Here is a 15,121-nt window from a genome sequence, read left to right on the forward strand (position 1 = left end):
AAGAAAACCCGTCAAAAGCAGACGGCCGTGTCAAGCACGTGACATGTTTGTACCACGTGCTTGAATATTGTGAACGCGGAGGACTGGTTACAGGTAGTCACAATTTTGTCAGCACGATATTCGATAACTTAATCGGAAAACGTTCAATCTTCTTCAGTCTTATCGACCCATGCGTGCCTCTTTGTGGCACTCTGATATTCCTTTACTCTGAACCCAGAAGTTTTCTGTCTTCTTTTTCCTGTTGAAGCGAAAAAACTGCGGCGTCGCGGCCCAAAATTTGAAAATATCTGGTAAAGGGGCAATGCGTTTTTGCTCGTTTTTTTCTTGTTTTAAAGTATGTTTTGGAGCTTTAATTTAACTTGTGTCGGATGCGCCTAGAATATGACAATGAAGCCCGTTTTAAAGCTTGAGAACTGACAGTGAATACTTGGAACTGCTGGAAAACGGTAGTGAGGTATAGCTGAGGGTTAACCAAATAATGAACAACATTCAAGCAGTTTGCAAAAGCTACCCTAAGTCCCGCCGTTTTAAGTCTGTCTCATCTGGTGGCAGCGCTTAACATGCTTCACTGGGTTTCGTAATTTTTGTAATAAGGAGCATATCTCCCTAGATGTCACTTTGTTTTTCTCTGTCTACTGGTACTCACTATACTCATGCCTGGCCCTCCCTCATTCGAAGGCCTCAATATAAAGCAAGGGGCAACGAACTTATTAAAGACATCAGGCCACCTCAACTCCCGCAGTGGTGACGGATGGGGCTTATATCAAAGACCTAAAACGACAAAGAACCATTTTTGCAAAACGGTTTCAGTCATGTTGACAACGTAACATTCTGGCATTCTGAGCGCAAGTTCAATCAATCAATTACTTCGTCCAGTAAGCAAGACAAAAACAACCGTTTCCACATCACATCACCATTGTCAATCGTTCTTTAAACTACACCATTAAAGTTATGCAGTAACATAACAAGCTGACAATCCCGTTTTCTGTTGTAAATGGTGCCTTACACCAAGCCTTGCTTGGCAGTCCGGCAGAGGACGAAACGAATCGCGAACAACTTGGCAAGCTTGAAATACTAAGGTACGCCAGCCGCGGCGTATATTCTTTGAGAAGGAATTTCGAACAATCTCAAAAACTGCTGTCATACTACATAGGTGCAATGGACTGCGAAGTTGTCTTGAAGCCACAGGAAAAATAGGGAATTTGCAGGGGAATCCCAATTTCTTCAACCTCAAAGGGAAATTGAGTAAATTAGTTCGGGAAAACGGAAGTTCGACATAACGGGGGTAAAATTACAGAGAAAAAAATCCAAATGCAAGGACCTTTGGATCAACTTATCGGAAGGCTTAAGAAATGCACTTCAAATTAATTATCGATCCGAACTGTTCTCGACAAGGAGAAGTCTATTTCGTGGGGTTCTTGGCTTTTTTCCTTTACATATAACCCATTCATTCAATTAACTTCTGTTTCTCTTCTTCTTCTTCTTCCTCCTTCTCCTCCTCCTCCTCTAGCTTTCTCCGGGGTAGCGGAAGCCACTTAGCCCCTGGTATGTATGGAGGGTCGCTGACAGCGCTTCGCTGCAGTAAGTTCCTGTCTTTAGCTTTTCTTCGCTTTTCAGCCTTGAGTAGGAATCGCTGTTCCTTTCTTTTTCTCTCGATTTCCTTGACCCACTGGGACTCGCCTGCAATCTGGCCTCGCACCTGGCTTATAAACTGTGGGTTCTTTTTCCGAGTGCATTCAAATCGCGATGAGCTGATGTGCCCCTGATATTTCACTCCGCGTTTGCCTAAAAATAAAACGCAAGAAGTACGAAATTAGATTTCTACATTTGCCCTGGTCAGAGCGAATTCAGCCGAGACAACCCGACCATTTCCGATTCCCGCTAGCCAATCAAGAAATTGCACGACCTCTCTCGCGAGGACACCGGAAGTTGTCTTGTGAGCGCATCTTTGTGAAGAAGTAAGCATACCGGACGATTTTATAAGCTGGTCGGGACGATTGGGTATAATTCTGAATAATTCACAAGGTGTAACTACCACTGTGATGTCGAATTCAGAGGCAATTACCTTTCCTGGTGATTCAACTGGAACAGTTTCGCTCCCAGGATTGCATCAGAGATTCGCCAAATTAATCAGGCAATCAGATTTCTCAAATTCATCCTTTGATTAAGATGCAGTTCAGTTCCGTCTTCATGGCGTTTTTACCCTTTCCTCCCTTCCCCCTTGCAGCCATCAGAATACACGAGTCAGACTACTCACCTCTCCTTTGCACACTAGTTGGCAGCAGGGCTGGTTGTCTGATGTGAAGTCCGACAGCATTAGGAGTGTGTGCCTTCACCGTCACTAATGACCCAACCCCTGCTGTCACAGACACCCAACCGACACTGGACAGTACTACATCAGCAGCACTAGTGCCCCAGCCGATTCCTTTGATGGTGAAGTCTTGTGAGCCTAGCGGTGGAAAAGTTTCCATGCGCTCTTTTCCACCGACGGGTATCTGTAAAAAAAGGGAAGACGGGGACAAGGTTGAGACAAAACACTTAACAACATCAGAAACTGTCTTGGGTGCAAAAAAACAAACAAACAAACAAACAATTTACCTAGTACTAAATTCACTTATTATGGGACGAATTACGTCACGACTGTTGCACCTTAAAAAAGAAACTGTGCACACCTTGGCCATCTTTGATGTCAAAAATGCGACTTTGTAGTTAGTATTCAGCAAAAGGCAAAAAGGGTAACGTAAAAAGTTCAAAGTAATGTTCCCTTGTTATCTCTCTCAGCCTTTCACAATCAGCCATCTTTATTCTAGTTTTGCTTTCGCTGTTTTCTAACTGGTAAAGCATCATTATTTTGAGGATACGTTTATTTGTGAATCGCAAAAAGTGACTTAACAAGAAACTAGAGCAAAATCTCCCTACATGTATTTTCATTGGCGCGTTGTACACAATTTTCAGGAAAACACTGTACATTGCCATAGAACTTTGTTGGTACTTCTAGAAATACGCCTTAACATTCAACTCACCATGTGAGCTTCTGCTCGTTATCAAGCAAACCTTTGCTACACATGAACATGTAGGTACAAAAGTGCTAATACAGTAAAAAAGTTTCGTGTCCCAGCCTCCTCCCTTTAGTAGCAGAGATCTTCCTCCACGTTGCATCTTTTCAAACGTGTGTAAACGTGACTTACATGTTAAAGTCCAGTTTAACAAACGAAAATATTTTTTACTGCTTGGTGTATCAAGACTATATACCCTTATTTGACGAATTTCTATATTTTCATTATCAGTCTGCTTGGAAATATTTGATATTGTAGGGAGAAATTAGGAATTCGTTCTTAGAAAAGAATCTTACCCCAAGTAGTTCTGTTCCAGCATGTTTGCTGTACACTTCATCAGCGCGCTCTTCACTGCAGACGTGAACTGGCAAGTTAGGAGATGCCACCACAGTAAAGAACACAGACTCGATCGCCTGGAACAGTGGAATGAAAAAACTAAATTAACCATCAACAGTTTCAAGCACAATACATACACACTAAATAAACTTATCATTTTCCCAAACATTCTTTTTGCTAGTTGTATGGTACAATCCTCTTCCTAAATGAAAATAAGATTCCGTGGTCCCTACACAAGAGATAATTGGTAAGCCGATAATTCTCATTTATATTTTCCAATCAGAAAACACGTGTACATTGCAGGCCAAATGCCACCTAATGAGGGCCGAGTAAAATGATCATTTAATTAGAGAAGCTCTATTTTGTTTTGTTTTTGGTTGTCTACCAGTTGGGTTGGAATAGAGGTACAATTTGTCGTCTCTTAGACTCAGTTGTATTTGCTGCCAGCTCCGTAATGGCAACAACTAATGTCTACTAAACAACACACCTTTGGAATTGTGTCCCACTCACTGTCACTGTGTTGCTTTTTTCTTTTTATCTTTGTGACGAGGAATAAAAAAAGAAAGTTTTATTAAGTAACTGAAAGCAAATAGCCACTAACTGCACAGCAGTCTTGAGCCTTGACTCTGATGAAAAACAGGATAAAGGTCATGGAGTCAACATTTAAAAAAGGAATACAAAGCTTCATGTGTCTTCTAATGAAATTAAATTTTGTGTGTTCCCTAGCCCTGACCCTCAGTGACGTTACGGTGTTCTAACATAGTGTACATGTACTTGAATTTCAAGAGCAGATCTAACTGTATTACTTTACAACAAACTACATTTTACAGCACCTCAAGATAGTCCACTCTGGCCAGGCCACCTAAAAGTAAGGAATGACCCGGTTTGAGAATAAAGGTCCTGGGTACAAACCATAGGGTTGGATTCAAACGTCTTATCTCCTCCATTGTCAGCAGATTAGTTATCTGTCAAAATGATCAAACTCAAATAAACGTGTAATCAAGGCAAGTTAGGATATAAAGACTTACTTCTGATATCTTCATATAATACTAGTATGTTGTACATGAAAGTATGAACTAATATCATGGGACCCCATTATATGTACAGGGCTGCAGTTACATCTACAGTGTAAACAGCACTCTGTACCTTTGAAGCCTCTGCACACATTAGATGCACGTAAGATTAATAAGGAACTTTTATCAATCTTCCCCTAAAGCAAACTTTTCCTAAGTGGACACGCTGCTGTGACCCAAACTGTACTATTTACATCTTTCTCTCAAAAGCCCATGGCCAGTGGTCACCAATTTTGTAATTGGCCCTTGGTCCTTTGCAATGATAGTGGGCTTCATGTACATGTATTTTGAGCTGTGACTTACAAGATTAATGGAGAGGGTATGGCAATAAAAATAATAAAACAATAATAATATTTGAAAACTGAGAGCAGTGTAAATGTCTAAATTGAAGGAGAGCTGTATTGTTGAAAAGCCTTGTCTAATAAGTAAGCAATTCATCTGATTTGGTGCTCCCCAGGTTGAACTAACCACATGAAACCATTCAATACAAACAAACACAAGTAAACTAGGAGACAGGTTTCTAAGGAGCTCGTTAAGAAACAGTCAAACCCATTCATGTCAAACCTGGTTTTCATTGATAATTCCTGGTGTGTCATACAGCCAGGTCTGACTTTTGTTAGGTTCATCCATCACAAAACTTGGTTTAAGAATGTCGAGAGCAGTCTGTGATTGAGTAGGAACCAGAGCTACTGGATTTCCTTTTCTGGTCAATTTTCTTCTTGGTAATTTATCTCTGTAGCTTGTTTCTTCTTTGCTAATGATTTCATCATCAATTCCAATTTCACTGTCATCTGGCTTCTGTTGAGAAAAATGAACTTAGGTTATGTAACTTTAGATTGTGATTCACTAAAAAACATTTTTTTTTCCCCAAAGCTCTTTCAAAGGCTAAAAAAATTGGTTTCAAATTGGAGTAGCCAAACAGTCAAACTTGTTCACCCAACATGATCTTTGATGAAAATGATTGATCATTTAGTGCTTTGTAAACCACTAATGCATGAGGTGATTTCATGTGCTCACTGTCGCAAATTTGAACACAAGGCAGTTGCCTCAGAATCCCCAGTAAACATTGTAGCATTTACACATAAGTGGTTTGTAATTCTGTTTTTTACGTGGTTTGTTATTCTGCAATTGTGGCATCCACTACGACATCAACAGCAGAGGCAGATTAAAATAAAGGGGGTCGAAGACAGTGCTGACAAAGTGCAAGTTCCTCCTCCCCATTGTCCCCTCTCCTCTCCCCCTCCCCCACCAAAAAAAATGAAAAATGAAAAATCCACTTTTCCTGGAAATTCTGCTTATGGAATTGTGGGACCATATATCAAAACTGCAGGGAAAAGGGGAGACCACCACTACCCTTGATCCCCCTAAATTTGCCCCAGCTCAGTGTCAAGTGATAAGTTGTCAATACAGAGTGACAACAAGAGATTCCAACAGGTCAATTCCCACTGCTTCCACCAAATCATTACAAATTTTCTATTAATTTGTCAGGTCATGTGGCTGACCATGTAGGGTTTTAGTCCTGAGACCTCCTACTTACCTGGAACACTGGATAACTGGTGCATTTGCTGCACCATATAATGGTACAGCAAATGCATGTCTCCTGTTGAAATGAGTATTTGATTGGGCATGCAAATCGGACAGATTATCAGGAAATTTGATCCCAAGATTCCCAAAACATCTTGAAAAAAAAATCGCCTGGGATTTTTTTCTTGAAACTTAAGGATAGGAAGAGTAGGAGTCTGTCTCTCTTTTTCTGCCTTCCTTTCCCCCCTGATTAGCTCCCTTCTATACCTGCCATGTAAGCTATAAAGGAGGAGAGGCAAGACACCTGTTCACTTACTGCCATAAGAAATCAGAGTTAGATGTTAGTGAAGGCAGTGTAGGCTTCCTACACCGACTCACCTTTACGACACCTTGTCTCATTCTTAAACACAGCTTCTGTAACATCCAGTGACCAATAGGAAACCTTAACATTCTTTGTGTTGTGCCTGGCCACAAGCTGACTGTTGCCCTCTGCAGCAAATCAGCCTTCTTGTGAACACTAAACAAATCCAAGAAAAGATTAAATAAAGATGTTTTCCCACTGTTACTGCAACCAATAAGATAGATATCACCCTTGTGATCCCAGTGTTCCATTATTTTGCTTGCCAGCTGAGTGATTCCAAAGCCAGTCTTAGTGCTAACAAGGCACATACTTTTGATGTTTGCACCTTCAAGGCCATGAGCTTTACAAGTTGTGAAAAGCATTTCTTTCAAGTGTTCTTCTTGCTTGCTAGTACGGTTACCCTCAACTGGAAGCATGTCCACTTTATTTCCGATAATAATGATTCTCTTTGCCTCACCCACAGTTTCAAGAAGATCTGGAAAGACACTTCCAGGGAGATCCATCATGTCAACTACATAAAGAATCAACCCTTTTTGTCTTTGAATTTGACTCAGGTACTCCATGATCTCGCCTGAGGTTTCAGTAACAGGAAAGGGTTTATTGTAATGCTTTAAATTGAAACACTTTTGACAAACCAATGTAAGAGAGTTTAAGTGAGTCTCTGGGCCTTTTTGACCAATAGTCGGATTCTTGGAAGGTATAATGTAACCGCCCTTCCCGGGATCATCGCTTTGAAAAGTAGCCCCGCAACCTGGACACTTAGGAGAAGGCTGTTCGTAAACATCTGTGAAAGCCTCGATGCTCAAGAACTCAGGTTCAACAAGAGACGTTTCTCCGCTAGATATCGTGTTGAAATCGCCCTCAGATGGCGTCCCCGCAGTAGACGTATTACCACTGAGGTCATATGAAATTAAATCTCGACTCTCCTCTTCTGAATCTGTGCCATTATCGTTTTTCTCGTCAGAAAGATGAGCCGAAGTTCTGAAGTATCTTCGAACTATAAACCTCTCCTCGCGTTCGCCATTAACACGCAATTTTGATGGGCCGATTTTGTTGAAGCGTCTGGTTTTTACACTTCTACAATAACGTAGAAGTCCATTTGTTCTCCAAATAAGGCCCCTTGCTCTAAGAAGTTGAAATACAGACATATTTCCTTGCAAAAATCCGTTTAACCATTGCACATGTATTCCGCCATGACACTTTTGTATGGGCAAATCCGCTGGAAAATCGCAGGCACAAATGGGAAAAATGTGCCCAATCTTCCCAAGTCGCAACTTGAACGTTTACCAGGCTTAGCCTGGGAGTAGTAGTTGAGAGTAGGCAAAGAAAATTATTTTGCTAAAATATTTCCTTTTTTATCATAGCAAGAGAGCATGACCTCATTTTCTCTTGATTATAGTAATAAAGCTTCAAGGACACTCGGTTAGTCACTCTCCCAACCATGTTCTAACCTGTGTCACAGCCGCCTCTCCCCGAAAAAAAAGGGAAGAGGCGGCTGTGACCGTCCTGAAACTTTTCACATGAATCTGCACTGCATAATGTAGTTGAGTAAATGCCCGACCGCACAACAAGAAGTTAAGAGGACTCCTGAACATGAAGTTTTACTAAAATAGACGGGAGGGGCAATGGAGACCAGGTCATTAGTCCCCGCTTTTTATTGCAAAACGGTAAGGCATCGAAAGCCCGTAGCTTCACTCTGCCTTCCCCTTTCAACACTGTTTCAAGACCCTTCAAGCGAAAAGCTTCATTCTTCACTGATCTTCACCCAAAACCCGGCCACCTCCGCCTCTTTCTTTTTAAAAGCGTATCTGAAACCGACTCTGGAAAGTTTCGAGAAGTGCAAGCAATTTTTGAATTTAACTGATTCAAGATTGATTTCGCCTCTATAGTACTATGACTATTATGTTGGAATAATTCTTTGATCCATATGCTTTGAGAGTGAAACGGCAGTAATGAAACAACAGTTTGAGTCATGATCTGTCTGACAAATTTTCTCAGGGATTGCTCTGTTATGTCGACTGTCGTTCCGGGACTGCATTCCGTTTACGGTTACTGAGGTCTACTGAGTCAACCTTACTGAACGTTTGGTCCTGTATAACTTGACAAAGTTTCATTTGCAAATGTTACAAGAACTGAGAATGCATTTAACTATTACCCCACGATTCGTTGATGTTTGCTCGAGAGCTTCATCGTTTAATGCTTCAGTTACTAAGTCTCTTGTAAATTAACAAGCCGACCTCCTTAAAATATTTGACACTTTTTCTTGAATTTTTCCTTTGTCTGAAAGAACGGCATAGCCCTAAACGCATCTCGACGACCAGGAATTGCTCACTGGCAAATGCAAGAAAGAGCCAGCGCGGAATAAATGAAAGGTTTTTAACCGAATTGATTGTAAATTCAACGAGTTGTGTGTTTGGCAAAATTTACATAAACTTTCACTTCAGCTGTCACTACTAACACTTAAGGAGTCAACTTAGACGGTAAATGACACCTTTTGTGCATAGTTTACTTATCAACTGCGCGCCTAGCGATCCTATTGGTGCAGAACGCGTGTTTCTTTGTACACCGCTTCAAAGGTACATTACGTATTCACCGGGCATTATGGTGTTTATTCTTCCCATCTCAACGGGATATTGTGTACCTTGACAACGAAGCACAGCTGAAAAGTTTGCTCAGTAATTCAACAGAATCTACAGACCGCAGTCGAAGATTGACGCGTTAAAAATGGGTTTTACCGAGTTGACGAATCCGCATAAAGCTAGCAATTTGCCTGGGTGAGTAGAAAACTATTAATTACTGATTTTATCTTAGTTTGAGATAGCGTCGGTTCGGCATTAAGTGACTCATTTAGATCGGTGACACTTTTGAATGGTAGTATATGGTGTAAATAGAAAGTACAACAAGTCGAACACAGCAGTTGATAACGAGAGTAATCAATTCGTTCGGCTAAACTAAGAAAACGTTCACGATACATACTGAAGAAGCGTAAAACATTGAGCATCTATCGTGGATGAATTATTGATTCGATGAAGAGATGAAGCATATGAAGTACTTCAGTTAAGATTGTACTTTATCGTACGACGACTTGAAGTCTAACGTTTCGGAAGAGGAAAAACTGAATTGGAAATACATTTTAAAAATAGAAAGCGAAAAACAACTCCTCTGTGTTTATTAAGCCAGTTAAAGACCCAAGCCTTAATAGTTAACTTTTTACTAGAAACCAGGGAATGATGACGAGAAAAAGCCTCGGCAGGGTAAAACAATAAAGTTCCTGCCTAAAGCTACTTTTGGCTGTGACGGACAAGAATATTTTATGCCAATTTTTTTTCTCCTTACTGTAGTTCAACCCCAGCTCTAAATTACCGAAGAATAAACTGGTTAATTTGGTCCAGGTTGATCTTTAATACATGCTTAGAAACGTCATGTATCTCAGACTTTACACAGCAGGTTGCTAGGAACTCTCACCGGCAAATTTAATGATTACTGATATTTTGCTCATTCCAGATACCGAGGGTACTGTCCCCAGTTGAAATATGAATGTGGACACACATATGGGATAGCAACAGACAAACTCACTACAGTAAGTAAATATAATAAATAAAAGATTCATTTTAAACAAAGTTCGCTAAACTTTACCAAACAAAAGAAACAACTTAACGCATTATAGGGTCATTTTTTTTCTTAAATGAGTATTTGCTCTAAAAGTGTTTCTTATAAACACCAAAACCTGTATACGACCATAAGTACAGTATCCTTGTTTCATTGACGCGTGAAATTGTATGATAAAATTTTGAAGGAACCCTCGCCAGTGGATTTTGAGGAAAAACGCATATTTAGCATTACAAGATAATTGCAATGTTCTATCGCAAACGTTGACTTACTTGCTTGGAAAGCAAAGTTTCAAGACGTAAGGCAAAGATAGATGAAACATCGACGAAAGATGCTAACACGTTTTTAGCACATGTTAGTTAATTCATTCTGTTACTGACCGCTTGGTAGCTTTGTTATCTTAATTTTAATTCAATATACGTGCACGACTAGTTGTTTGAAAACTAATTTGTTGTTTTCTTTGCCGCAGAGACACATGCGAAATGAGAAACTTGTTCCAATGACTCTACCAGACCCGCGGGAGAGAATACCATATCTACCACAACCAAATGGGGACAACAAACTGACAGCAGCCATGGTTCCATATTACACAGGCAATACGAACACAATATCATTTCTTTACACACTTAAAACTTCATTAATACCAAAGAATCTCTTTTGTTATTCCCATGCCTTCGTTTGCGTTCTCTATTGTTCTTCCTTTGTTTTGGCAAGCCGCTACTTCAAAAGGCATTTGCAGCTCACTGTAGCCTCAAGTACATTGGTTTGGTTTGGTCATTACGAATTGGCAAGGAAAAAAAAACTTAGTACCACGTGGTCATTGCCTTCAGTGAGTTTTGAACTAGTTTCGGGGCCTAAGACCGATATTACAATGATTTTTATAACTCAGAAAGTTTCGGCTTTGAGTCATTTCAGAATTTTCTAAAAAGTAGACAAATTTATATATAAACAATAAATGAAAGTGCATTCAGTTTCAAAAACCAGATATGTACTCTAACCCATAGAGAGATAAATCCTCAACAACTAAGACTGTTTCGATTACTTATCGAAAGTCACGTACCAACAGATCTTATTACTCACACTTAAGGCATGCTTAATCAGTGAAGCTTTACTTACGTGTGATAAGGATTTAAAAACTCAATTTGAAGTAAAAAGAGGTCTTAAAAGGTTGACAGTTGAAATCCTTATTTGAATTAAATTGCGCTCCCATAAAAGCATTCTCTTTAATCTAAACGGCAAAAAAAAAACTATGATTAAGTGTATTCGGATTTTCCGTAGTTAGAATAAAATAGGCCATTTCTGAGTTGCCTTTTTCCTCTGTGTTAAAACAAGCCTTCTTGTGAAACCATTTATATGAAAATATGCTCCACCTGCAGGTTTGTGATCTTCATAAAGCCCGCAGTTTTTACGCGGAAGTTTCTAAGACAACACGAAGAACCAGGCCGAAGGCGGCCGACAATTTTCGGAGAACAGTCGGGATGGCGGTCTCGAGTCCTCGCCTCGTTTTTATTGGAGCATGAAAAACGAAACCTTTGCTGGAGTTTCGCGAAGATTTAGCAAAAGCGACAAGCAAAGAAAACGATTTGGGGCAAGACCCACAAAACCACTTTTTCTCGCCGATTTAATCCCGGTAGCTTGCGAAAACTTTTGATAAAAACCAGTTAAAAATGCTATAAGGGAAAATTTTGTTTGCATTAGGAAGTTATAAATCAAGACCTGATCTCCAAGTGGGAGACCTGCCACTCACTAACCATGTATTGTGTTATATTTAGGTTATGTTCCCACAATGCGATTTCTTTACGGTTCCCGATACAGAGAAGCGACAGAACAAGCCGTTAGCAATTTCATGAAGAAGGACAAGAATCACAGAATAGAACAAGATGACTTGAAGAAATCTGTGTACAGTCATCCAAAGCTGAAGCCTGTACCGAGTTACAGAGAACCCACGAACTACCCTGATCTGACACCAAAATACGCTAAAGGGTACTTCCCTAGTAAGTATGGATTACTGACAAACATGCTGCTAGTCTGATATTCGAACTTGATTAGTTCAAGAAAGTGGTCCATTGAAAAAAATGTACTCTTGCTTAAATGAGGCAACTTATGCAAATGGTTCTACCGAATATTTGTCGATGTGTATATTGCGTTTTCATGGGCTCTCTCAGCTCATCGCGCACTGTGAAAGCTTTTCTGTGCTGCAGACAACAAGCCATGCCGGAAGATCGGTGGCAAAGTTATGAGCCACTTGCCCTCGATTCCGTGGTGGTTTCCAATCTCTTCCCATGATTCGTTATATCTCAGTTAAGTCGGTTGCACGTAGAATGAGCTGGTGAACGATAAAATTGCCTGGTCTTATGATTATAGAATAAATTCTTCTTTGGAATCAATGTTAGTGAGAGTTCGTGAAAAAGCAGAGCGTAGCCATTTTATAATGTTAATTTTGTTGCCATAGGCTTTTGTTATAGTGTTCATAATGATAAAAACTTGCCAACACAACGTGTTTGTTGTTATCGCACAGGTGAACATCGGGAATTTTGTGAGGCGCCGTTACCAGGCTACACGGGTTACGTACCGCGGAGGCGAGAACACGACCTGGGTACTAGATACGCTACCTGGACTAAGGACGGCTTTACGGACTCTCTTGAAATGCGCAATAAACAGGAAGGCCTGGCCACTCAGGCTATTGACGTCACTAGGTAAACAAGATATTAAAAAAGGTTATAGTTATGTTTTATTCTGGACGGACCAAATTTGAGCTTAGGTCGTTATGCAAAGCGTTATGGCTGTCTCAACCTGGAGTAGAATAATTTCCTCCACCTCTGACAAAGTTTAAAGTCTCATTTTTAAGTTCGAAGAGAAAGAACATTTTAGTTTTCATATTCCAGAGCTAAAAATATCACTAGTTCTAAGCCAATCACTCTCAAAACTTAGAGACGGTATGACTGTATGTTCTTGTTATCTATAAATAACACACAAACCTCTCCCTTTCTGTAGATTACCAGAGGCGACTGTAAAACCGCTGATCGCAGAGCACGGAACACTGTACAGGAAAATAGGAATGAAACCAAAATATACAGGCTACATACCACGTGAGTAAACACACAGAGCTGACTTGAGCCTCCAAAGTTATCAACTGAAGATGATAGGAATTGAAGCGACTTTTTCGTTTGCCTACCTGGATCAGTGGTGTAAACTTCCTACTGCTTTATCGTGATCACATGTATTAATGAACTCTCGGTTCCAAAGTAAAAACGTCAGTCAGGGACCACAGTTTTCTTTCAGAGTTTTTTTTATTTTTATCAAAATTACCTTGAAGAAAACTCGGCTGAAATTAGCAGTTTACTAGGAAAGAATACCACCGAAGAGAGTATAAATGAACCGTAGCAAAACAAGGATGGCAACGAATGGTGAAGATTGACAAGGACTACAAACGAAGAATTTTCCTAATAAAAATTTAGGCAAAACTTTTCAAGATGGGCAAGCCGTGACGTAACTCCTTTACGCATCGCAAAAAGTGAATTAATACATCACGCAAGTTTAAAGCGTCCTTGGAGTTGCAGAATAGGAAATGAAAATTCAATTCTTGACTTATTTTTTATCTACTTTCTTATTCATTTATCAGAGCCTTTCTCTATATCTTTCTTTTCACAGAGAGACGTTTCAGATTTGGCAACACTTATGGCGACACCACGCGCTCGTTACCAGTCTGCATGGACACGCTCGGATATTCAAGTGGAAGTTACATCACAACGCCTGTCATGTGATGGGGCTCTACAGAGTACCAAGATAAGGGCCTCATTAGCATGCGCTATTTATTCAGTTACTTATTACGGGGAATTTCGTCAGCATCCTCGGACACTATTTTCCAGAAATAGTATTTATCTGAAATCATGACGTTTGGGCTTGCAAATTTCACATATTTTCGATTCTATTTGCGACAAACGTCCTTCTTTCTACTTATACTATAGAAATGATTTAATTTAAAAACCCAGAAGTAGAATAATATCTGAATGTGTAATTAAGATGTTAAATTTTCGAAAACACTTTGTCATTTGCTTTAGAGGTTGTCATTAGTGAGACATTTTCTTCACCCGTAGATGTCAGAACCTTCTTATTTAGGGATAAACACCACATGAAATACATTCCTCCTATTGACTTTCATTTAAATGATCACACACAATGTTTCAACAGGACTCAAACATTTGACTCTCAGAGTCTGATCAGTTTTAAAGGTTTGCTCCGACCGATCCAAATTGTAAATATATTTTTTTGATGAATTCTTAGACGACTGCGGCCGTGCTTACGTTTTAGAATTTACTCTCTGGTTATCTAAGCTCAACAACTCCGATCTCCCCTCACCTCTTCCCTCTCGCCTCGTTTGTTACGGACGGGAAGGTAAGGGTAGACTGACCACGCCTCAACGTCTTCGATCATTCTTCAGTAAACCTGTTTAGCTAACAGGTTGAACAAGATTGAAATAGATAGTAGTTTGTCTCCGGTGGAGATGCTGTTATGTCAAGGTGTTACTTCTACTCCTGGTCGCAGCCAGTTTTATAAGAAAATTTTTTATACAGAAATTTTTATAAACGTAGGGCACGAAAGACAGCTAATAAATACAAAATTAATTAATTAATTTTATCAAAGAGTGTGTTTTTGCAGGGTGAGACCAAGAAGTCATGTCGTTAAGAAGCACCAAAAGTCTATTTTAGTTAATACGAACACTGTTTGCAATAAAAAAAATTTCAGTGCTGTTGCAATTTGTATGTGCGCGTGGGAGTTCAGTGAAACTGTGTAACCGGTTATTGCTTTCATTATGTACCTCCGGACCTAGCAGAAATGTTTCTAAGATGAAGCTCTTTAACAGTTGGACTACGACCACGAATGTTTTCTGAGCAAGTAGAAAAACCAGGGTGCTTAACTGTCTTTCTAGACACTTCAAAGGATTACAGCCGGAAAAGTTTTTTATTTTTTCAATCAAAAATCAAGAAGAATTTTCCTTTTCAAGTGCAACGCCCTCGCGATCGTCTTCTATCTATTAAACGATTAGATTATGAGCTCGAGATTTCTGTCGCTTGCCGGATAGTTGACGAGGGCGCAGCCCGAGTCAACTGTCACGCATAGAAATCTCGAGTTCATAATCTAATTTTTTATTAGTATAGATT

At 39.8% G+C, this 15,121-nt stretch overlaps 2 protein-coding genes across 2 annotated transcripts; one reads left to right on the forward strand and one right to left on the reverse strand.

Moving 5' to 3' along the window:
- Positions 1-790: 790 nt before the first annotated feature.
- On the reverse strand, positions 791-7,562 carry LOC110061288 (nitric oxide-associated protein 1-like). The gene is made up of 7 exons (XM_020768132.2): positions 6,368-7,562; positions 5,030-5,263; positions 4,226-4,357; positions 3,880-3,930; positions 3,353-3,469; positions 2,258-2,495; positions 791-1,785 (listed from the first exon to the last, which is right to left on the reverse strand). Exons 1-7 carry the CDS (start codon positions 7,496-7,498, stop codon positions 1,448-1,450), a joined length of 2,241 nt encoding a protein of 746 aa, XP_020623791.1. The 5' UTR covers positions 7,499-7,562; the 3' UTR covers positions 791-1,447.
- Positions 7,563-8,979: 1,417 nt separating this feature from the next.
- Positions 8,980-14,716, forward strand: LOC110061290 (ciliary microtubule inner protein 2B-like). The gene is made up of 7 exons (XM_020768134.2): positions 8,980-9,124; positions 9,855-9,930; positions 10,429-10,552; positions 11,732-11,953; positions 12,478-12,655; positions 12,954-13,048; positions 13,611-14,716. Exons 1-7 carry the CDS (start codon positions 9,075-9,077, stop codon positions 13,721-13,723), a joined length of 858 nt encoding a protein of 285 aa, XP_020623793.1. The 5' UTR covers positions 8,980-9,074; the 3' UTR covers positions 13,724-14,716.
- Positions 14,717-15,121: the final 405 nt, after the last annotated feature.

This window comes from Orbicella faveolata, unplaced genomic scaffold (genome assembly GCF_042242905.1).
Source record: "Orbicella faveolata isolate gen_17 unplaced genomic scaffold, um_ofav_v1 contig_1, whole genome shotgun sequence".
Classification (NCBI taxonomy): Eukaryota; Metazoa; Cnidaria; class Anthozoa; order Scleractinia; family Merulinidae; genus Orbicella; species Orbicella faveolata.

Excerpts from the sequence above, each read along its gene's own strand:
- LOC110061290 (XM_020768134.2), top strand. The coding sequence starts at position 9,075 with ATGGGTTTTACCGAGTTGACGAATCCGCATAAAGCTAGCAATTTGCCT. Across the intron at positions 11,954-12,477 it reads CGCTAAAGGGTACTTCCCTA|GTGAACATCGGGAATTTTGT; the intron begins GTAAGTATGGAT and ends GTTATCGCACAG. Across the intron at positions 12,656-12,953 it reads CAGGCTATTGACGTCACTAG|ATTACCAGAGGCGACTGTAA; the intron begins GTAAACAAGATA and ends CCCTTTCTGTAG.
- LOC110061288 (XM_020768132.2), bottom strand. The coding sequence starts at position 7,498 with ATGTCTGTATTTCAACTTCTTAGAGCAAGGGGCCTTATTTGGAGAACA. Across the intron at positions 5,264-6,367 it reads TGAGACAAGGTGTCGTAAAG|AAGCCAGATGACAGTGAAAT; the intron begins GTGAGTCGGTGT and ends TTTTCTCAACAG. Across the intron at positions 3,931-4,225 it reads CCAGAGTGGACTATCTTGAG|ATAAAAAGAAAAAAGCAACA; the intron begins GTGCTGTAAAAT and ends CTCGTCACAAAG.